Source organism: Rosa rugosa, chromosome 4, assembly GCF_958449725.1.
Source record: "Rosa rugosa chromosome 4, drRosRugo1.1, whole genome shotgun sequence".
In the NCBI taxonomy this organism is placed as follows: domain Eukaryota; kingdom Viridiplantae; phylum Streptophyta; class Magnoliopsida; order Rosales; family Rosaceae; genus Rosa; species Rosa rugosa.
In genome coordinates, this window is record NC_084823.1 from 53,428,731 (window position 1) to 53,453,246 (window position 24,516).

Consider the following 24,516-nt stretch of genomic DNA (forward strand, 5'->3'; position numbering starts at 1 on the left):
GCCGTGAAGGTAAATTAACTGCCTTGGTTATTTATGTTGATGATATGATCATTACTGGTGATAATTCAGAGGAGGTTGAAAGATTAAAAGACCTGCTTGCATAAGAGTTTGAGATGAAAGATCTTGGTGCTCTTAAATATTTTTTGGGGATTGAGGTCGCCAGGGGGAGTTCAGGAATTTTCTTGTGTCAGAGAAAATATGTGCTTGACTTGTTGACAGAGACAGGAATGCTAGGTTGTAGACCTGCTGGTACTCCTATTGAGCAGAATCATAAACTAGCTGAGTACCCTAATCAAACTCTTACAGATAAGGCTCGCTATCAGAGGTTAGTTGGTAGATTAATCTATCTCTCACATACTCGGCCAGATATTGCATATGCAGTTAGTGTTGTGAGTCAATTCATACATAATCCAAGTGAAACTCATATGGAAGCTGTGATCCATATTCTGAGGTATTTAAAGTCTGCACCTGGAAAAGGCTTGATGTTTTCAAAGCATAATCATCTGGATGTTAGTGGTTATACAGATGCAGACTAGGCAGGTTGTGTTACGGATAGAAAATCCACTTCTGGTTACTTCACTTTTGTAGGTGGTAATCTTGTTACTTGGAGAAGTAAGAACAAAAGGTTGTGGCCAGGTCGAGTGCTGAAGCAGAGTATAGAGGTATGGCTCATGGAGTTTGTGAGTTACTTTGGTTGAGAAATTTACTTCGTGATTTGGGATTTAAACCCAAACGAGCCATGGATTTGTATTGTGATAATAAGGCAGCGGTGGATATTGCTCACAACCCAGTACAACATGATAGAACTAAGCATGTTGAGATTGACAGACATTTCATTAAAGAGAAGCTTGATGCTAAGCTTATCTCTTTTCCATTTGTCCACTCAGAAGAACAGTTGGCTGATGTTCTCACTAAGGCAGTATCGGGTAAGGCATTTCATGACTCACTTGACAAGTTGGGCATTCGTGATCTGTATGCGCCAACTTGAGGGGGAGTGTTGGCGTGAGTCATACTTACCTTATTTATGTAGATATTCTGTAATATTCTGTGATCTGTAATATTTGTAGTATTATTTGATTTACTACTTACCTTAGGAATAGTACTTGTCTTATTAAGCACAATTGTAATTTGTATATAATTCCTTCTTGTAAGGTGAATGAATATAGAATTATTCAGCCAAAATTGTCTCTTGTTTCTTGTTATATTTTGACTCTGTTGACTTGTTCCGCCTTGTCCAAATCCACCTCGAGTGGATTTTTCCTCAAAAAGGTCTAGACTTCTCAGCGCTCCCCAAATAGATTAGTTCGTGTCTTGATTAGAAGTTTAGAACTTGATTTCACCTCAATTAGGTCGGCCTCGAGGGGATTGCACATGAGGGGATATTCCTCACCCGAATCCGTCTTAAGGGGATTTTACCTCACCTAAATCCGTCTCGAGAAAATTTCACCTAACTTGGATCTTCCTCAAAAGAGATATCTCCTCATTTGAATTTAGCTCAAAGAAATTTCTCCTCATTTGGATTTAGCTCAAGGAGATTTCATCTCGAGGAGTTTTTCTCAAACAAATTAAGCTGCCTCTCAATCAGTTCATATAGTGACTAAAACTGTTTTTAAAATTTTCACCTCCCCAGGTACCAGGTTGCACAAAGGATAATGATAAGGTTTGGTCACAAATCACAATAGGACAACTAAGATTGCTACGTCGTTGACTGGAACATTCAACAGAGCTGATTTTGTCTCATTCCTCAGTCTATTTGATTTTCAGGTACCAACTCCCTTTTCCTAATACAGTGATACCAGTCTACTGGTGGATGTCTTCATTTGTTTTTCAGTTTTTTTTTTTGGATCCTTTTCATAGACGAGAAATTACCAAAAATCTACCTACGTTGCTAAAGTTGATTTAAAAAGATCATCTGGGGTCAACAACATTTGGATGGTAATTTTATTGACTGACACTAAAGTACACTAAAGTTATTGACTCAAACTAAAGAGGTGTAAACATGCTAGTAGCAGTTCTATTGATTTTTCTCATTTATTTTGTTTTTTTTTTTCAAGTCTAAATATAGATAATCCAGATGTGGGCCTTATTATGTGTATTTTTAATACGTAAATTATCACACCTAAAATGTTAAGATCAATTATGTTATGATGTTTCTGAAGAATTTTGCTCAAGTCAAAATCTACAGAACTTGCTCGATCAACTGAATATTTACACAGGGTCGGTCAATTTGTTTGGAGCAGAGGTTTGGTCCGTTAATATAAACGAGTCCCTGAGCTTGCATGACCCATATTTCTCATTATCCCTCTCAGCAACTCCACACAAAACAGAAAGCCAAGCCAGAAAAGATGAGTCCTACAACAATAATAGCCATCCTCCTGGTTCTCCTCACATGCCTTTTGTAATACCCCGAAAAATCCAAATTAAATTCCGTGGATTTTTTAGAAATGATTTCACGATAATGGGAGCGAGTACGAGGCTCGGAGAAGTTGTGGAATTAGTTCGAACGATTAATTTTCGAAAACGAACGTTATTTAGGGGCTCGCGAAAGTTGACTTTTTATACGTTCAAAATTTGGGAAAATTTCCTTCATGAAAGTTGTAGAGCTCGTCGACACGATCGCATGCATATGCGGAACGCAAAAATCGAAGTTCGTATGAATTAATTATGATTTTTTGAAAATGTTTCCAAATTAGTATAAAGCTTCCATTTTCGGAAATTTCCGAAAATATTTTCAGAATTTCCAAAAATGGAAGCTCGGAGCTGCAGCCCCTCCCCCGACCGGAAATCGCCTTCGATTTTCTTCCGGCTTTTTCTTCCTCCTCCGGCCACCGATCCTCACCAAACTTCTTCCATTGGCTTCGTATGGTCCTTGCGCACCTGTCTGTGGCAGCCTTGCACGGCGGCACGGCCCCTAGCGGCGGCGCCGGCCCGGTTTCGATTTAAGCTCGATTTTGGTCAACGCCGGTTTTCTCCTAGCTCCGGCCACCAAAACTTCCGATCCTTGGCTCCATGAACTCCCCTCAACCTGCTGATCATCATACTAGAAGGATTGCACCTAGAGTGACCGGTTTCACGTTCGTCGGAGCTCGGTAAGTTTTCAATCCGAAACGAAAATCTTTCGATCGGTATATCTCGAGCTGTAGTGCATCGTTTTGACTGATTCTTGAACCAGTGAGTTCTCCTTGATGTTCTTAACAACTCTCTAGAAGGGATCGAAGCCTGAAATTGAAGTTTTGACGTCGAAATCAAGCCTTGCCGGATTCTGCAAATTTCGCCGGATTCTGGAAATTTTCCGGCCACCTCGACTGTTTTAGGTAATTTCAACCACTTCCGGTCATTTTCAGCTTACATGATAGTTATGAAAGTTGTTAAGCATGATGAGAGGAAGAGGAGCAGCCCGGCCCCGACACCATTGGCGGTGGTCGGCGGCGGCTCTGCCCTAACTCCGGCGTCCCTTTTCCGGCCACCTCCGGGGGTCAAAAATATAGTTTCTGTGCATTTTTAGATTCTATATTTCAATACGATCATTTCGATATATTATACGCAATTTTTGGATATCGTATGATTAAGTTATGAATTTTTAAGTTTCGATCGATTTCGATCGTTAGATTTGTGATCTGTGAAGTTAGGACCGTCAGATGGACTTGTAGTTTTGATATGATGATCTTATGACTGTTCCAGTGGCTTTGTGTGGTCATGGGCGAAGATCCGACCGTTGGATCTTCGTATAAATGCAAAACAGTGATTAGGGAGGCGATTCGTGAGAATCCGTCCGTCGGATTTTCGTATAAATTTGTGAAGATGTTAGTAAGGACGATTCAGGAAGATCCGACCGTTGGATCTTCGTGATGATTTTTGGAGGGTGATCCTAAGGGCGATCCGTGAGGATCCGACCGTTGGATCATCATTTAATTTCGATCCGACCGTTGGATTGTCGTTTGAATATGTTTTTGAGTTATTGGCTAAGTTAAGGTCATGTGTGATTAGGTGATTGACGGTCTCCCTTGGGTGAGCGGTTTTGGTGTGTATTGTGTTGAATTGAAGACGCAGCGGGAATATCGAGGTGAGTAAATCGCACATGGTTCATTCACGAACCGAAATTCGGTGATTTTATTTAATTGGGAAATTGTGGAAATTGTTTTATGAAAATAAATATTTGTTTTAAATTATATGGACTTGATCGACTACGGTCCATAGGTAAGTAAAATGTATTTAAACTATAAAAATGAATTTCTAGATTTTATTGCATGTGAACTATAGTTGGTATTAGTGGTCACTCTTGTGTGGGTGACTACGTATATATATATTTACGTGGAATATATATTGGATGGTGTGACATCGGGTGAAGTATTGATGTGATTTACTGAGTTATATTTTGAGCATTACCCTTTGGAATATGTGATTTATCTTAGATGTTGTGTTGTCTATGATAATGGGTAATTGAGTAAAGTGCGATAGTTGAGTCGTTGAGATGAATTAAATGAGGAGTCGAGTGAATTGAGGAAAGCAGTCATTCGTAAGGTGAACCTTGGCCCAGGTGACACTTTACGATACAGTTAGAGCTCTAGTCTGTCTGCCGTCATACTGCTTGGGGGATAAACGAGTTATCATATGCCCTTGGGTATGACATGACATACTGAATGGGGTGATTAATATAATTAATCATAAGCCTGTAAGTATGATATACTGAATGGGGTGATTAATATAATTAATCATAAGCCTGTAAGTATAATATACTGCATGGGATGATTTATATAAATAAATCATAAGCCTGTGAGTATATATTGAGTAAGAAGTTGTTTATTATTGAGTAGTCATGATGAGATGTGAGTTGATTCATGCTTGAAGTGATGTTGTACACTTCAATTCTTATGCAAAACAAAATTAAAATGTGCTTGAGTTGATTGTGTTACTTTAAATCGTGCAATCCTTTCATTTACTCATACGAGCTTTGCAAAAAGCTTACCGGGTTTGTATTGTTGCAATCCCGGTACACTATTCAAACGGTGTAGCGGGTAATCCTGCAGGTCAGGAGAATCAGGACGGTGATCGTGCGGGTTAGAGAATTTGTTTTAGTTTTACAGCAATTGTAATTGTGAGGTGAGTTATGCTCATTTGAGCCTTACAATATAATTTGGTGAGAGTGTGCTGTAATAAACAAATTTGAGATTTGGTTTATGTAATATCGAGCGATGTGAGGTGTGGTTGTTTTGAGAAAAAATTCAGGTTGTATTTATGTGAGTTGTATTAATTCATGTTTCGGATTTGGATTTGTTATTCAAAATCCGGGGCGTGACAGTTTGGTATCAGAGCGTAAGGTGCATATTTGGTGATGTGTCAATACCTTCCGAGTGATGGCCCGGCTGCAGCGGATCCCCATCGTGTGCTCTTCGGTATTGGCTAAGTCATTGGGTATGCGTGAGTGTTGGGAGTTGTTTAGGCCGCTAGGTCGTTTTAGGAACGTGAATACCTTCCCTATAGTATTGACTTGGTTAATATGAATTTGTATTTGACTTATACTGTGTTTTAAGTGTTATACAAGTATTAGCCAAGCATACTATACTCCTTAGGTGATGGATATTCGAAGGGGTTGTACTTAGAACCTTACAGTTGTCTTGTAGGTTCGTATGGGAATAAGTTCAGTGGCCGCGAGTTACAATCCTTGAGGAATAGGAACCTCTTGATTCAACTCTGTTAAGTCAACGAGGATTGTTTTATGGAAATGAGGTTCTTTTGATTGTTGAAGTGTTTGGTTGAAGGCATGATGTGGATCTATGCACGTACCTAGTGTGGATACGAGTATTGATTGATAGAAGTTTACCTTCTTAAGTTAGACGTACATATGTTTTTGGATGAGATGTACATGTCAAATAATAGATATCTTGTTTTGTAATGAGATGTCCTTGTGGAGTTTGTTAGTAGGGTTGAGGTTAGGGAAGAAATTATTGTGGTTACTTCTTCCTTGTGCTTGTAAGTTGTTAAGCAGAGTTTAAGGTGCGAGACAAGAATTTTATTTTGTGCTCGATGGTTAGAGATGAGAGACCATTGTTTTGGGTTGTCGTTGAGTACTATAATTCCTGCAGAATCAGGATTGTTGGTAGAATTGGAATTAGTAGTAGTTTTGGTGATTCGGAATTTGAATTGAGTTCGCGAGATGTGTCTTATATACGTGGTTGATGTTGCTTGCATCATTTTGGAACGATACGTTACGATTCACAAGGAAAACTGGATTTGAAATTTATTCATTTGAACACCATGGGTTGATGACCTGACCGTGACTTGTGAATATAGTTTTGTTCAAGTGAATGAAATTGAATTTTGTGGCCTTTGTGTGGTGAACTAGTTTTCTTAAGTTTTGGATCATAGTATGGAGATGGACTGCAGTGAATTTGAAGTTGTTGTGTGTTTTAAGTTTAAGTAGGCGGGACACTTGAAGTTTTGCAATGGAGTTGATTTTGGTGTAATTAATTGGGAGAGTTAGAATCAGTTCTTGTGAATGATGTTGGATGAGAGTGTGTGCCTTTGCTGATTGATTTTAGGTGATATAGTTAAACGCAATTTCGGATATTGATTTTAGTGACTTTGTTAGGTATCCATAGTGGTTCAAGTGAATTACTATGTGATATGGAGTTTGATTCGAATTCTGAATCGCTAAATGTTAGGGATTGAATTGTGGTGAGTTTTTGTTGAAGCAATTGATAGATGGAATTATCGAGATTCTATAAGAGTTGTAAGAGTAACTCTAAAGACGTGGGTTTTTCCTAGCTAACTCAGGATGTGTTTAGCTTTATAAATCCCTAATCCTATCGATGAAATTGTTGTGTTTGGTTTGACTCAGAGGATACTAGCTAGACCTCGATGCGACTTAATTGATTGTTGGATTCTTTTTAAGTGATTGTTTTTATTGCATCATTATGAAAGATGTGTGCAGTAGAGTTGTTTATGGTTTTGAAAATAGTATTGGGTGACCAAGGTTCGATCCTTGGTGTTGTTGTTGGTTAAACAAAAAGAAAAGAAAACATGCACACCATCTTATTGATTTTACATTACAAAAAAAAAAAAAAAAAAAAAAAAGGAAAACGAGGACCATGCTATACTAAGCCTAGTCAGCAGCTCCGGATGGATTGAGGCTGAGCTCAAGAGAAACGTTTGAGCCACTGTGGTAACCGCCTGAGCCACCAGAATAGTAACCAAAAGCGCTACCTTCCTCGGAAGTAGCCTTCAGGTTACCAAAGACGTCCTCGCCGTGCACGGGGAACAGAGGAAGAGTTTGAACCTCCTGGTGATCTCCTCCTCGTTGTTGCAGGGATGTTTGTCCTCCTGTTGTGCCAAAAGAGTTGTACTGGTATTAGTGTTGAAGTGTGAGGAAGAATATGAAACAAAATTTAAATCAAGAAATCCTTCATTACCAGTAGAATAGGTGGAACCAAAGTTGAGATCAATGGATCTACCATCATCAGTAGAACTAGTGGACCCAAAATTGATGTCAATGGATCCACCAGCTGGCCCAAAATTGATGTCGATGGATCCACCAGCACCAGTAGAACCAGTGGACCCAAAATTGAGATCAATGGATCCACCAGTACCAAGAGAACTAGTTTCCATGGGCACTGGAGCAGCCTGATTACACCTATTCATCTGCTTCTCTCGAGCCCTGACGTTCTGGAACCAAAAGTAAATGTTCTTACCCTCAACATGTCCATACTGGTTCAGCTGGAGGCAGATCTCGTGAATGTGCTCTGTAGTTGGGCACTTAAATCCCTTGACGTAGTAAAGATCCTTGAGGATTCTTATTTGTTCTGGAGTAGGAATCCACCTGGTACGGCTTCGCCAGAAATCCATGTTGGCACTACTTCCAGCTGCTTGGGTGTTTCCTCCCTCCTCTGTTGGTTGCTGTTGTTGTGGTTCCATTTGTTGCGGGGTTTGGAGCTCCATTAGTTGCAGAGTTCGTGGCTCTTGGGTCATGGAGTGAGAGGATGTGAAAATCGAGGAATACATGGTTTAGTGTTTGAGGGAGATTTTGTTAGAAGGATTGGAGTTGTTGAACTGGTGATTGGAGATCTGAGATTCTCAGAGGAAAGATGAGATCGAATCTTCAAATGGAAGAAAAGATCTGAGAAAGAAGGATTGAAGATTTGGAGGAAAAGATTGAAGATCTGAAAGTTCAGAGGAAAGATGGGATTGAATCAACTAGATGGGAGAGAAGATCAGAAGAGAAGGATCGAAATTGATGAAGAAAGGATTTGAGAAGAGAAAGGCTGAAGAGTTGAGAGAGAAAGACTTGAGCTCGGAAGAAAATTTCTTTTCTTTTGGAGTGAACAGTTTTTCTCCAGAATGCACCTATTTATAGAACAAGGTGAGCAGATCTCCACCGTTGGATGAACGATCTCAGAATTTGAATCCACGCGTTGGATTAAAGTCGCCCCGAAACCCGGAAAAGCTGTTGGCGCGTGTTGAGCGTGTAAGGGGACAGGCCGAACCTCGAGACGCTGTGGCAGACAGCTTTAGCCGAAAGTGATTTGCTTTCCGTAAATCACGGAAGAGAGACGTGTCGTGGCACGTGGAGTGTACCGACAGTTTGTTGTTATTCTATCGCTTATGATAGAATAAATAAAAGAAGTTGCATGGATAGTAACGACAGCAGCTGGTGCTCTAGTGGTTGAAGAGCAAGGCTCTTGTACAAGAGGTCAGAGGTTCGAACCTTGCCTCTCGTTTATTTTTATTATGTTCGCTTATGACATAATAAGTATAACATTTGTACACATTATATTAAGCACAGCTTGTGCTCCAGTGGCTGGGGACAAAAGTTTTGTGCAGCAGGTTGAGGTTTCGAACCTTGCCTTCCCCGTTATTTTATTTATGTCGCTTATGACATAATAAATATAACCCGTGGGCATATATTAATGAAGGCAGCTCTTGCTTCAGTGGTTGGGAGCAAAACCTTCGTGTTCGAGGTCGGGAGTTCGAACCTTACCTCTTACAAATATTTTTGGATCTCGTATATGCTTGATATACGGATGTATATACGGTATGTACGGTATACATACGTATATACGGTCTGTATGGTATGCATACGTATATACGGTATACCTACGGTATGTACAATTTCATACCGTAGCCGAGCTAAAAAGTTGTGGGCCAAATAGTAAGCCCAAATGTTAGGCCCGATTTGTAGGCCCAAATAGTAAGCCCAAATGTTAGGCCCGATTTGTAGGCCCAAATGGTAGGCCCAAATGGTAAGCCCAATTGTTCGGCCCGATTAGTAGGCCCAAATGTTAAACCCAAATTGGTTTGGGCCGGTTCGAAATGTGGATGGTCCGATTTCTTCAGGCCCAATTGGCCAGCCCTAGTGCTTAGCCCAGGGATTGAGCAAGCCCAAGTCATCATCATTGGGTGACATAATTTATTGGCGTGCTTTTGGGGATGATTTGTTTTGAGTGATGCATCTCTATGGTTGAGTAGAATAGTGCATGCTTAAGTTTTACTATAGAGATTTACCGTGATGCTAATGGAGTAGCGAAACGCTTTGTGGGAGTGTTTACTGTGCTTGTATGCCAGTACAGAGTGATGATCTATGTGAAGATCTATGTGATGATCTATGTGAAGATCTATGTAAGGATCTATGAGATGATCCATGTGATGATTTTGTGTAATTGATGTGGAGTGATGTTGAGCAGTTGTGTTGTGCGTATACGTTTGTGATGAAAGGATTTAGTGGCCATAGGAATGTATTTTTATACAAAGGATTGTGGCTTTGTAGATTACTACAGATTTGGAAAAGATGGAGATTTTATGGTTAGGTTAACCGTAATCGAGAGCAATTAACTTGCACTTAAATTTCGGGACGAAATTTCTTTAAGGAGGGTAGATTGTAATACCCCGAAAAATCCAAATTAAATTCCGTGGATTTTTTAGAAATGATTTCACGATAGTGGGAGCGAGTACGAGGCTCGGAGAAGTTGTGGAATTAGTTCGAACGATTAATTTTCGAAAACGAACGTTATTTAGGGGCTCGCGAAAGTTGACTTTTTATACGTTCAAAATTTGGGAAAATTTCCTTCATGAAAGTTGTAGAGCTCGTCGACACGATCGCATGCATATGCGGAACGCAAAAATCGAAGTTCGTATGAATTAATTATGATTTTTTGAAAATGTTTCCAAATTAGTATAAAGCTTCCATTTTCGGAAATTTCCGAAAATATTTTCAGAATTTCCAAAAATGGAAGCTCGGAGCTGCAGCCCCTCCCCCGACCGGAAATCGCCTTCGATTTTCTTCCGGCTTTTTCTTCCTCCTCCGGCCACCGATCCTCACCAAACTTCTTCCATTGGCTTCGTATGGTCCTTGCGCACCTGTCTGTGGCAGCCTTGCACGGCGGCACGGCCCCTAGCGGCGGCGCCGGCCCGGTTTCGATTTAAGCTCGATTTTGGTCAACGCCGGTTTTCTCCTAGCTCCGGCCACCAAAACTTCCGATCCTTGGCTCCATGAACTCCCCTCAACCTGCTGATCATCATACTAGAAGGATTGCACCTAGAGTGACCGGTTTCACGTTCGTCGGAGCTCGGTAAGTTTTCAATCCGAAACGAAAATCTTTCGATCGGTATATCTCGAGCTGTAGTGCATCGTTTTGACTGATTCTTGAACCAGTGAGTTCTCCTTGATGTTCTTAACAACTCTCTAGAAGGGATCGAAGCCTGAAATTGAAGTTTTGACGTCGAAATCAAGCCTTGCCGGATTCTGCAAATTTCGCCGGATTCTGGAAATTTTCCGGCCACCTCGACTGTTTTAGGTAATTTCAACCACTTCCGGTCATTTTCAGCTTACATGATAGTTATGAAAGTTGTTAAGCATGATGAGAGGAAGAGGAGCAGCCCGGCCCCGACACCATTGGCGGTGGTCGGCGGCGGCTCTGCCCTAACTCCGGCGTCCCTTTTCCGGCCACCTCCGGGGGTCAAAAATATAGTTTCTGTGCATTTTTAGATTCTATATTTCAATACGATCATTTCGATATATTATACGCAATTTTTGGATATCGTATGATTAAGTTATGAATTTTTAAGTTTCGATCGATTTCGATCGTTAGATTTGTGATCTGTGAAGTTAGGACCGTCAGATGGACTTGTAGTTTTGATATGATGATCTTATGACTGTTCCAGTGGCTTTGTGTGGTCATGGGCGAAGATCCGACCGTTGGATCTTCGTATAAATGCAAAACAGTGATTAGGGAGGCGATTCGTGAGAATCCGTCCGTCGGATTTTCGTATAAATTTGTGAAGATGTTAGTAAGGACGATTCAGGAAGATCCGACCGTTGGATCTTCGTGATGATTTTTGGAGGGTGATCCTAAGGGCGATCCGTGAGGATCCGACCGTTGGATCATCATTTAATTTCGATCCGACCGTTGGATTGTCGTTTGAATATGTTTTTGAGTTATTGGCTAAGTTAAGGTCATGTGTGATTAGGTGATTGACGGTCTCCCTTGGGTGAGCGGTTTTGGTGTGTATTGTGTTGAATTGAAGACGCAGCGGGAATATCGAGGTGAGTAAATCGCACATGGTTCATTCACGAACCGAAATTCGGTGATTTTATTTAATTGGGAAATTGTGGAAATTGTTTTATGAAAATAAATATTTGTTTTAAATTATATGGACTTGATCGACTACGGTCCATAGGTAAGTAAAATGTATTTAAACTATAAAAATGAATTTCTAGATTTTATTGCATGTGAACTATAGTTGGTATTAGTGGTCACTCTTGTGTGGGTGACTACGTATATATATATTTACGTGGAATATATATTGGATGGTGTGACATCGGGTGAAGTATTGATGTGATTTACTGAGTTATATTTTGAGCATTACCCTTTGGAATATGTGATTTATCTTAGATGTTGTGTTGTCTATGATAATGGGTAATTGAGTAAAGTGCGATAGTTGAGTCGTTGAGATGAATTAAATGAGGAGTCGAGTGAATTGAGGAAAGCAGTCATTCGTAAGGTGAACCTTGGCCCAGGTGACACTTTACGATACAGTTAGAGCTCTAGTCTGTCTGCCGTCATACTGCTTGGGGGATAAACGAGTTATCATATGCCCTTGGGTATGACATGACATACTGAATGGGGTGATTAATATAATTAATCATAAGCCTGTAAGTATGATATACTGAATGGGGTGATTAATATAATTAATCATAAGCCTGTAAGTATAATATACTGCATGGGATGATTTATATAAATAAATCATAAGCCTGTGAGTATATATTGAGTAAGAAGTTGTTTATTATTGAGTAGTCATGATGAGATGTGAGTTGATTGATGCTTGAAGTGATGTTGTACACTTCAATTCTTATGCAAAACAAAATTAAAATGTGCTTGAGTTGATTGTGTTACTTTAAATCGTGCAATCCTTTCATTTACTCATACGAGCTTTGCAAAAAGCTTACCGGGTTTGTATTGTTGCAATCCCGGTACACTATTCAAACGGTGTAGCGGGTAATCCTGCAGGTCAGGAGAATCAGGACGGTGATCGTGCGGGTTAGAGAATTTGTTTTAGTTTTACAGCAATTGTAATTGTGAGGTGAGTTATGCTCATTTGAGCCTTACAATATAATTTGGTGAGAGTGTGCTGTAATAAACAAATTTGAGATTTGGTTTATGTAATATCGAGCGATGTGAGGTGTGGTTGTTTTGAGAAAAAATTCAGGTTGTATTTATGTGAGTTGTATTAATTCATGTTTCGGATTTGGATTTGTTATTCAAAATCCGGGGCGTGACACCTTTGGTCACTCATCTCTGCTTCCTCCAAATCAAAACACAAAAAACTACCACCAGGCCCTCGGTCACTGCCAATAATCGGAAATCTCCACATACTAGGCAACCTTCCCCATCGAAGCCTCCAACACCTGGCCAAAAAATATGGACACATCATGTCCATCCGTCTAGGCAGTGTTCCGACCATAGTAGTCTCCTGCCCAAAAGCCGCAGAGCTATTCCTCAAAACTCATGACACTAATTTCGCCAGCCGGCCCAAAATCCAAGCCTCGGAGTACATATCCTACGGCACAAAGGGCATGGCCTTTTCCGAATATGGTCCCTATTGGCGCCATGTAAGGAAGCTCTGTACGCTTCAGCTTTTCTGTCCAGCAAAAATAGAGGCTTTCGCGCCGCTGAGAAAGGATGAGCTGGGAGTGCTGCTGAGAAAGCTGCAGAGGAAGGTGGTGTTGTGGATGTTAGTGAGGATATTGGTGTGATGAATGAGGACATTACGTACAGGATGGTGTTGGGTTGTAAAAGGGATGATCAGTTTGATTTGAAAGCCATTGTTGAGGAAACGTCTTTCTTGGCTGGGGCTTTCAATATATCTGATTTTGTTCCTTCCCTTGCTGCACTTGATATTCAGGTATGCTAATTAATCCAACTCTTTCCCATAGGCATTTCCTTTCTCTTCGATCATTCATTTATGAACCGATACAATGGTAGACTAGTTCCGGCCAAAAGTTATTTAATTTTATATTATTGAATTTATATATGGAGTTAGTCTTCGGACACTGAACTATTCAAAATTTCGAACCAACCACACTAGAACTTCATGGGAACCCAGCTGCACTTCTTTGTCTCTATATGAACTGCATTAGGATCAACAAACTTGAAGTCAAACATAGGAAACCAACACTACAAGAAAAAACCCTTTTAGAGACAAAATTATTTGTGACAAACCTAAATTTTGTCCCCTAAACATCTGATGGGCGACGAAATCCTAATATTGTCACCAAAATTTTTGTCTTATATATAAACATAATTCACCGCTTTTTCAGTGACGAATTATTAGCATAGGGGACAACTATTTTTTGTCACTGAAAGCGGAATAGGGGAGGCAATAGGACGTGTCTCCTATTGCATAATTTTTTGTCGCTAACTCTATTTTGGCAATAAGATACGACGTCGTAAGGTTTCTTGGTGTTGAGAAAACAGTTAAATAAGTTTTCTTTTTAGGAAGAGTTGCCGCGCCCACTCCTCACGTCTCCCACTAACACTGCTGAGTGTTGCCTGCTCTTTGACGAATCAACCTCGAATGCCCGTTATTTCTGATTTTCCATGTTGCCGTGATCGTCAGTTGTCTTTCCTCTCCTCTCCTCTCTCATGCTCATTGATTGTGTTGATCTTTGATTATAATTTAGTATTGTCAATTGTGCGAATTTGATTCGAAGTGGGGTGGATTTCGTTTGGGTCTGTTTAGGGCTCAAGATCTAATTTTGATTTGGTTTTCTTTCTGGGTTTTCATGGTATGATTACACTGTTTATATGGCGTGGAAACCCATCTTGATCAAGCTCAAGGATTTGCAGAAGGATCCCCTACCTCGTGCAGTGCTTTAGGATTTGGCTCATTTGATGGTGATGGCTGCTGGGGTCTACAGCAAGTCGTTGGGTTATCGGGTTTATTGGTTTCAGTGATCAAGTTACTCCTTTCTATAATTTTATTCCTCCAAATCTTCTTGATTCAATTAGAATAATGATGCATCATGGTTTTATTGATGTGTTTTAGGATTTGGCTGGTGGAGGCTGCAGTCCGGAATTGGAATGGGTAGAGCTTCGGCTTTATTGGTTTCCACTATCTAGCTTTCAAACTTTTTTCTTGTACTTGCCTTTTTGGCTGCCTACTATGATCTGAGTTATATTGATTTGTGGTGGTGATGATTTACAGTAGTTTTTGTTCCAGGTTTTATTGGCTTCACCATTTCAGTGATCAACTCATTCCTTCTCATTTTATATTATGCTTCCTTATTTTGGGCCACATCTTAGATTTCAGTGGATTAAGTTTCCATTGCTCTGTTTTATGCTGTTGGTTATGGTTAGTTCCATGTGCTGTGGCTTTTTTGGTTCCATTCGATAGAATTTCATCTCCCTATGCAGGTAAATATCTTGGCGAATTTGGGTAGAATTTGGTCTATGATCCTAGAGGCAGAGATCTCTTCTTCTGAGCTGACAAGTACAATGGAAAAGCTTTCGAGGAACATGGAGCAGATTGAGGGTCAAGTTGCTACCGTCCAAGGCTATATATGCTGTATATAATTATGGTGATGGATGATGATCATATGCCTAAGGATAAGGACGAGGAAGAACACGAAGATGAGGAAGTAGTTTATAAGGCCACAATTTTAATATTTTGACTTGGTAGTATCTTTTAGTGAACATGTTTATGTTGTTGTCTATTTAGTACATTGATGTTGGATATTGGTTAATCAATGCTACATCTCCATATATTTTTTCTTGGAATAAAAGTGAACGCTTCAATTTGACTGTCATTTGATTTCAATTTTGTTAATGTTTCAAGTTAACATAAATACAAAAGTATATATGTACTGAATTAAAATATTAAAAAAATGGCCTTCGAATTCAGTTTTCCCGCAATCTAGTTTCCCGCCATTTAGGATTTCCCGGTAATTGTGAACAATTTTAGGAGACAAAATATAGGTGTATAGGTGACAAAATGTATTTTGTCGCCCTTATGGTTGGGTGACAAAATTTACTTGTCGTCACTGATAAGAATCTGTCACACACTATTAGAGACAAAATTAGAGACAAAATGATTTTGTCACCCATACCAATGGGTGACAAATTTGTTTGAATGGGAGACAAAACTGGTTTGTCATTAAAGGGGTTTTCCCTTGTAGTGCAAGTTTTGTGAAATTCCAGTAGTAACCTGTTTCAAAGTTTGTTGGCCACCAGGTAGAAAATCATATATTATCTTTCCTTTTCCTCTAGGCTGCTAGGCACTTCTGATTCGTTGTTATTTTATATTTAAGATAATTGATAAAATAATGTATTTTGTTAAGCCGTCTCCTGCTCACAGTGAAGCATTTGTCGCCTTCCTGCTAAAGTTTAGCAAGGCAGCCTTTTCCATGGTGACTCCAAGATTGGACTATGATACATAATATTCATAGACTTTAGTCTAGATTGCCTAAGTGTATATTTTTTACTGTATGTTAATGTATTAGATGTGGTTTATTATATTTTTCTACTTATATCAGGGGTTGACTAAGCGAATGAAGAAAGTTAGCAAGACAATCGATCAGCTCTTGGAGAAGATAATTGACGACCATGAACAAGTTGCTAAAACTACGAGTGGGAAACAAGGGAAGCATGAGGACTTTGTAGACGTCTTGCTTTCATTAATGAACCAACCGTTGAACCCGAATGATGAGCAAGTACACTTCCTTGATCGAACAAATGTGAAAGCCATCTTACTAGACATGATAACGGCGGCTTTTGATACTTCGGCCACATCGATTGTTTGGAGCCTTGCCGAGCTCTTGAGGCATCCAAGGATCATGAAGAATCTCCAAGAAGATATCCAAACTGTGGTTGGCATGGACCGAATGGTGGAAGAGACTGATTTGCCAAAGCTGGATTACTTGAGTATGGTGGTCAAGGAGAGCTTCAGACTACACCCAGTTGGACCATTACTAATCCCACATGAATCTATCGAGGACATTGCAATAAATGGATACGACATACCTAAGAAGTCGCGGATCATTGTAAACATCTGGAGCATTGGAAGAGATCCTAGTGTATGGTCGGAAAATGTTGAGGAATTTTATCCTGAAAGGTTCATGAACAACAATATAGACCTCCGGGGACATGACTTTCAGCTCATCCCATTTGGGTCTGGCCGAAGAGGTTGTCCAGGTCTGCAATTAGGGCTAACCACAGCTGGTGCACTGCTTTAACTGGGAGCTCCCAACCGGCATGCTACCTCAAGACTTGGACATGTCTGAGAAATTCGGTTTATCAATGTCAAAGGCCAAACACTTGCTTGCTAAGCCGACCTACCGTCTTCTGTAGCTTGTTCATCCATCCACTATTTCGTAGCATAAAGAAATGTGTGCAATGCAAGCATGAGTGAAAATTAATAAAATGGTTTCATCAGTACTATTGAAAGCAGCACAATTATTCGCGATTTCTCAAATATGATTGCATTATCATGAAAATAACAAACTATAACCATGACCATTTAAAAGTAACTATACCATTAATATTTGTGAGCATACTCTGCTTAATATTACATAACCATCTCAACAAAAAAAATTTGCTCAAACTAGACTCAAATGTTCACTATTGAGTAATACACCACCCACCGGTCAAGAAAAAATAGCACATACTTTCCGAAAACAGAGCATCATTCCGCCCGCTTGTCTAGCTCATGGTTTGTCTACAAAACAGAAAAACACGCATTTGAGACTACATTTATGGCAATCAAGTATGCTGTCTAACTATTGATAATCAGTGGACAAGACATGCACAAAGGGAAATTCTACGGTACCTCTATGTATGTGATACACTCATTTACAGATCTGACAACAATTTTGTTGTCATTGTGGTAAATAGAGTTATTTTTTGGGTAATTTTAGTTCTATTACAGGTAATTACTCCACCTACGATATTTTTACAAGTTTATGAACAAATTGTTGTCGATGTAGTAACTTAGTTCAATTATATGTAAATGTGTAAAACAAATGTGATAACTTTGTTGTTAATGTTGTAAATTTGGTTCAACTAAATTGTAATTTGATTCAATTAGATGTAAATGAGTATATAACAAACATCCAAGTACCCCATGCACAACTATTAAATGAATTCAAAAACCTAATCCATGAGGCTTTTCAACTGGATAATGCACAATCATATTACAGAACTGCAAAACAGCTCAGGAGAATAAAAAGCCCCCGAGAGTTTGGCATGTTCAATCCATTCTTACTGGCACAGGCTATTCAAAGAAAGGAAATTGGAAAAGACCAAGAAAGAAAGAAATTGCAAACAAATCATATGAATGTCAACTCTTCTGTAGTATTTCTTACCAATTTACTGGCAGATATAAAACGCAGGTGAGTTGATATTACCATATTAGGAAAAGGAGTTGGTATATGAAAATCAAATAGACCGAGGAAGGGTGTGTGTGTTTGGTGGGGTGGTAAGGCTTTGGTCTCATATATAAGAGATCAGGAGTTCGAGCCCCATCAAGGGTGGGTTTAAAAAAAAAAAAAAAAAAAAAAGACCGAGGAATGACACGAAATCAGCTATGTTGAATGCTCAGGTCCAAGAGGCTCCTCAATTATTCCCTTCATATATATCATCATTCTTTGTACAACCCAGTATCAACCTAGTATATGATTTTTTTTTTCTAGAAGATTGATACGGAGCTGTTCTTCGTTTGTAAGGTTGCCAAACAAAACAAGCTCAAAATTTCTTTGTAAGTGATATTTACATAATTAGAGTGAATTTGTAAATCGTATTTACATAATTAGATCGAGTTCCGGCCTAAGAAACTTGTCTCGAGTACCTTGATCATGTGCATTTGTAATGAACATATTGATTCATGATGCAAACAATATTACTGATGAAATCATTATACTAATTGCATTTGCGCACATTTCTTTAAGCTGCAGAATAATAGATGGATGAATGCTCGTTGAGATCTAACAAACTATGGATGAATGTCAGTTGAGATCCAACAAACTACATAAGATTCCTTAATCAAAAAATTACATTGAAAAAATAACCTACATAAGACGGTACGTTGGCTTAGCAAGCAAGTGTTTGGCTTTTGACAGTGATAAGCCGAAATCCTCAGACATGTCCAAGTCTTGAGGTAGCAAGCCATTTGGGAGCTCCCAGTTAAAGCAATGAACCAGTTGTGCCAGAACTAGCCGAACTGTGGCTAGCCCTAATTGCATACCCGGACACCCTCTTCGCCCAGACCCAAATGGGATGAGCTGAAAGTTATGTCCCCGGAGGTCTATATTGCTGTTCATGAACCTTTCAGGATAAAACTCCTCAACATTTTCTGACCAAACATTAGGATCTCTTCCAATGCTCCAGATGTTTACTATGATCCGCGACTTCTTGGGTATGTCATATCCATCGATGGTAATGTCCTCGATGGATTCATGTGGGACTAGTAACGGTGCAACTGGGTGTAGTCTGAAGCTCTCCTTTACCACCATACTCAAGTAATCCAGCTTGGGCAAATCAGATTCTTCCACCATTCGGTCCATACCAACCACACTTTGGATCTCTTCTTGGAGATTCTTCATGATCCATGGATGCCTCAAGAGCTCGGCAAGGCTCCAAACAATCGATGTGGCCGAAGTATCAAAAGCCGCCGTTATCATGTCTACTAAGATGGCTTTCACATTTGTTCGATCAAGGAAGTGTACTTGCTCATCATTCGGGTTCAACGGTCGGTTCGTTAACGAAAGCAACACGTCTACAAAGTCCTCATGGCCTTGTTTCCCACTCTTGGTGTTGGCAACTTGTTCATGCTGGTCTATTATCTTCTCCAGGAGTTGATCGATCATCTTGGTAACTTTCTTTAAGCGCTTGGTCAATCCCTGGGAGAAAGAAATTATTGCATCATTAAGATTCCATAGTAGTGATAGTACTATGCATGTTATTCTATTATGTTATCTACTCCAAGATCAGATCACCAGAAAAAGGCTACCCTGCTAAACTTTAGCTGGACGGATCAAGGATGTGCACCAAGTAATTGAACATGTGTGAACAAAATTTCCATTCCTACATCAGTTTATTAATTAATTGAGGGACAAGATAGCTACTGCTACAGAACAAATTATAAGATTCGTTGCACTTGAGCAATAAATGGTGATCGCTCTAACTCTTGATCTAATTAATTTACTTAATACGTGTCATATACTACTGCTCTACCTCTGATAACGAAAACGTGCAATACTGGGGAGTCATTTTAGGTTTAGGTCTGTGTGATTCTTCCACTATCTCAATTTGAGCAAAATGGGGAAATTAATCGACCACAGATCAATTTACGTACTAAGAGCAACTCCAACAGCTTCTCTATAATTTTTGTATTATAGGGAAGCAAAAGTCAAAACTTTAAGCAATTTTTCTTCTTCAACTCCAACAGATTCCCTAGTTTACAGCAATCTCTAAAATCTCCAAATTCTTCCTTAAAATTTTAGAGATTGCTGTAAATTTAGGGAATTTTGTTTTCTCTCTCCTCACTTTCCCTAAAATGGAGAAAGTTATAGGGAATCTGTTGGAGCAAAAGAGGCTCATTTTTCCCTAAAATAGAGAAAAACTAAAATATGGGGAAGCTGTTGGAGTTGCTCTAAAGCATCTTTAATATAGTTTTAACTTTCAAACAAATCCTAATAGTCTAATACCATTGTGCTTTTTTCTACTGTGATTCGAGAAGTGAAGTTTTATTCACACATCTTCAATCACTCAATGATTACTCCGAACTGATTACTACTGGCTATCTGCTAGCTGGTTACTTTCCCAAAACTAGGTTCGTTATGTTGACGTCTACTTTGTTAATCAAGTAGTTCGTAGAGACAGAGAAGTCTTAGAAGTGCCCTCACCTGTACTGCTATACAACCGGGTTCCAGTTTAAAATTTCAAATCGTTTAGTGTATGGTATATGTAATGGTAAACCAGCTCCATACATGAAAACAATAATGTAGAATTAAGAAGATTTGGCCAAAATTGTCTACCATTGCATCAGTTCGGATATTAATTAACCATCAAAGAGAATTGCCTATGGGAAAAGAGTTAGGAACTTGGGATTAGCATACCTGAATATCAAGTGCAACAAGGGAATGAACTATATTGAAAGCCCCAGTCAAGAAAAGCGTTTCCTCAACAATGGCTTTCAAATTAAACCTATCATCCCTTTTACAACCCAACACCATCCTATACGTTATGTCCTCATTCATCACACCAATCTTCTCACTAACATCCATGACTCCACCTTCCTCTGCAGCTCTCTTCAGCTTTCTTACCAGCACTCCCAGTTCCTCCTTTCGCAGCGGCGAGAAAACTTCCATTTTTGCTAGACAGAAGAGATGAAGCATGCAGAGCTTCCTCATATGGTGCCAATAGGGACCGTATTGGGAAAAGGCCATGCCCTTTGTGCCGTAGGATAGGTACTCTGAGGCTTGGATTTTGGGCCGGCTGGCGAAATTAGTGTCATGGGTTTTGATGAATAGCTCTGCGGCTTGTGGGGAGGAGACTACTATGGTAGAAACATTGCCTAGACGAATGGACATGATGTGTCCATATTTTTTGGCCAATTGTTGGAGGCTTCGATGGGGGAGGTTGCCTAGCATATAGAGGTTTCTGGTTATTGGAAATGACCGAGGGCCGGGTGGTAGTTTTCTGTGTTTTGATTTTGAGGAGGCAGAGATGAGTGACCAAAGTCATGTGAGGAGAACCAGGAGGATGGTCATTATTGTTGAAGGAATCATTGTTCCTGGCATTCTGGATTTTGTGAAGTTTAGAGAGAGTGGAACATATGGGTCATGACAAGCTCAGTGACTCATTTATATTACAGGACCAACCCTCGGCTCAACAGCAAATGGACCTTTCAGCTGGGCGTTGGATCTCATAAAGAAATTTCAACCATTAACTGTAATTTGGTTCAAAAGGCAATTTTGTTTTAATTAAATAAGAAATTAGGCGATATGAATTTCTTAAAGGTAAACGGTAGGCACAAGTCCCACCCTCGATCTAAAAAAAAAAGATTTGTCACACTCTAAGTACCGTGCGTACAACTAAATTAGTTCAAAACCCAGATAAAATATCTAATGCATGCCCATGATTGTGATAATGTGATAATGTGATATAAATTGTTGATTTTTTTTTTATATCTAAAAATAATCAATGCAGTATATGGATTCCAATAGCATATTTCTGTCAATGTGATAAATTGAGATGTCTTGTTAGTTTTAAATTTGAGACCTATATATTTAGGTATCTATTATTTTTTTCGCTTAATTGCTAGAAAAACCTGGATACACATAGTGATAATGTGGGAGCATATGACAGCGACTGCAAACGAAGTGAGTGGTCCTTGACATCTTTGATAGTGACTCATATCCAAAAAGGGACCCCACCCCCAAAAAAAGAAATAAAGAGAACGATTAAAGACAGTACCAGTGGACTGGGACTGGAATTACTGTATTAGGAAAAGGAGTTGGCACGTACCTGAAAATCAAATGGACCGAGGAAGGGCACAAAATCAGCTACGTTAAATGCCCCGGTTAACAATGAAATTTCGTGAACAATCTCCTTCAAACCAAACCTAGCATCATCCTTTGTGCAACCCAATATCATCCTATACGTTATATCCTCACCAACGCCATAAACCTTGTCACTAACATCCACCACCTCACCTCCCTCTCCAGCTTTCTTCAGCGACTGCACCAACAGCCCTATCTCCTCCCTTCGCAGCGGCGCAAAAGCCTCCGCTTTCGAGGGACAAAAAAGCTCGAGGGTGCAGAGCTTCCTCACATGGCGCCAATAGGGGCCGTACTCGGTAAACGCCAGGCCCATTGTGCCGTAAGCTAGGTGCTCTGAGGCCTGGACTCTCGGCCTGCTCGCGAAATTGGCGTCATGGGTTTTGAGGAATAGCTCTGCTGCTTTCGGGGACGAGACTAGTATGGTGGGCACATTCCCAAGACGAATAGACATTATGGATCCATATTTTTCGGCCAAGTGTTGGAGGCTGCGATGTGGGAGATTGCCTAGCATATGAAGGTGACCAATGACCGGTAGTGCCAAAGGTCCAGGAGGTAGCTTCTTTTGCTTTGGTTTTGAGAAGGCTGCAGCGATGAGAGACCAGATGAGGGCAACGAAGAGGAGAAGGATGGTCATTGTTGAAGGACTCATTGTGTCTCTGAAACTAGATAGATTTTTTCTTTTGGAAAATATGTGAAACTAGATAGATATTTATAGATTAATAAACGTGTATCGGTGCATGTATCTGTAGTTAGATTCTGATTGCTTTTCTGAGGCAATAAATAAGATGATATGGACCTAACAATGGGGCTGCAGGTCGAAAGTTATGTGGTGGAATTGTGAGCCGCCACCTCTGATCAATGTAGAATTTATCTGTTAGCTATAGCTAGCTAGCTGGGGTCCATTCTCAACGTCGACGTTGTGTAAAATGTTAGCTAAGCTAGCCAGCTAGGGTTTATAACTTTATATATATGAAGGATCGATTCAGATTCTTGGTCGTCATAGTACGTAATTCTTCACCTAGTTATTTGACGTCCTTCCTGGCAATTAACGTCTACAGACAGCAGACCCTAAATAGACATGCGAATGATGTGAAATGTGAATCATGTGATACTGCATATTCCTTAATCCGTGCACGGCGTGAGACATGTTAAAATGAAGAAACAAAATAATATAATGCAACAAATCATTTAAGATTGATAAGACTTAAGAAGGACGGTTGGGGACCAATATAAGTTATGTGGTCGACCTATAAATGTATAATTGTAAGATTTCTTCTAGTTCAAGGTATATTTACTTTGAGGTTCTGCTAATGTTCTTTGAGCTTGGTAAATTCACTCTCATCTTATATGTTTTAATCTGCCGGATGACATTATCAGTACTCTATCATTGATCAAGTCATTAGGATGGACTGTTTATGAAGTGAAGTCACAAAACAAGTGATTGGTTATATGGAGGGTCTTATATGATCTTGTGTGCAAAGTATAATTTGATATAAACTTAATAGCTCAAGCATAGCTCATGAAATTAAACCTCATCTTAGCGAAACAGATCGCGAGCTTTAGAATGAATTGAATTGAAACCATTAGCCATTCTAAGAGACTGAAATGAATTGAATCCCTTGACACAGGCATAAACTAAGCAATGAATTGAATTGAAACCATTAGCCATTCTAAGAGACTGAAATGAATTGAATCCCTTGACACAGGCATAAACTAAGCAATCATCTTCTCCAATAGAGAGACTAGCAGAGAACCGGCCAGCTGATCTCAGAGCCCTCTCGTGTGCTCTGTACTCGGAAACCATGCGCTATTTTTTCTGGACCGCTCATGCACAGTGAACATTTGAGTCTAGTATGTTGAGATGGTCATGTAATATTAACTAGAGTATGGTTAATTATAGTCTGTTGTTTCGTAAAAAAAGCATGTAATACTGATAATATCATTTTATTAATTTTCAACCTTGCACTGCGTACATATCGATCTTAAAGCTACTCAATACATAACAGATGGGTGAATGTTGAGACACATGCATGCATGAAATCACACAAGAGTAAGGCGGTAGGTTGGCCGTGGTGATGAGAAACCAGATGAACACGAGGAAGACTATAAGGACGGCCATTGTTGAAGGACTTATTGTGTCTGTGAAACTATAGTCTATAGACAACTAGTCAAGGTACATATACCAGGGTAGCACGTTATAATTGTGCTTCCTTCTAATTAATTGGTACATCCGTTCATGCATGCAAAATATGATTATACCAAAATAAGTAATGCAGCATATGATTGATAAGAAGGTAGGAAATTACGTACGGAAGCACCGAATTCTGGACCAAAATATGATTATACCAAAATATGTAATGCAAAATATGATTATGCAGCATATAATTCCAGATTCAATTCGAAGACGCACGAAAGTTATGGGCCTAGCTCATTAAAATTAAAACTTTATTCTAGTGAAACACATCCAG

At 39.6% G+C, this 24,516-nt stretch overlaps 1 protein-coding gene and 1 pseudogene across 2 annotated transcripts; one reads left to right on the forward strand and one right to left on the reverse strand.

Annotated features, from left to right (window-relative positions):
* Positions 1 to 12,872: 12,872 nt before the first annotated feature.
* Positions 12,873 to 16,884, forward strand: LOC133745108 (cytochrome P450 CYP736A12-like; annotated as a pseudogene).
* Positions 16,885 to 18,388: 1,504 nt separating this feature from the next.
* On the reverse strand, positions 18,389 to 22,888 carry LOC133745107 (cytochrome P450 CYP736A12-like). 2 transcript variants are annotated; one of them, XM_062173099.1, is made up of 3 exons: positions 22,014 to 22,154; positions 20,603 to 21,435; positions 18,389 to 19,384 (listed from the first exon to the last, which is right to left on the reverse strand). In XM_062173099.1, the coding sequence occupies exons 2-3, from the start codon at positions 21,134 to 21,136 to the stop codon at positions 18,554 to 18,556; spliced, it is 1,365 nt and encodes a 454-aa protein (XP_062029083.1). In that variant the 5' UTR covers positions 21,137 to 21,435; positions 22,014 to 22,154; the 3' UTR covers positions 18,389 to 18,553. The 2 variants fall into 2 exon arrangements, with proteins under 2 accessions (XP_062029083.1, XP_062029082.1); XM_062173098.1 differs by lacking the exon at positions 20,603 to 21,435 and having other exon boundaries at positions 22,014 to 22,888.
* Between the last annotated feature and the right edge of the window lie 1,628 nt (positions 22,889 to 24,516).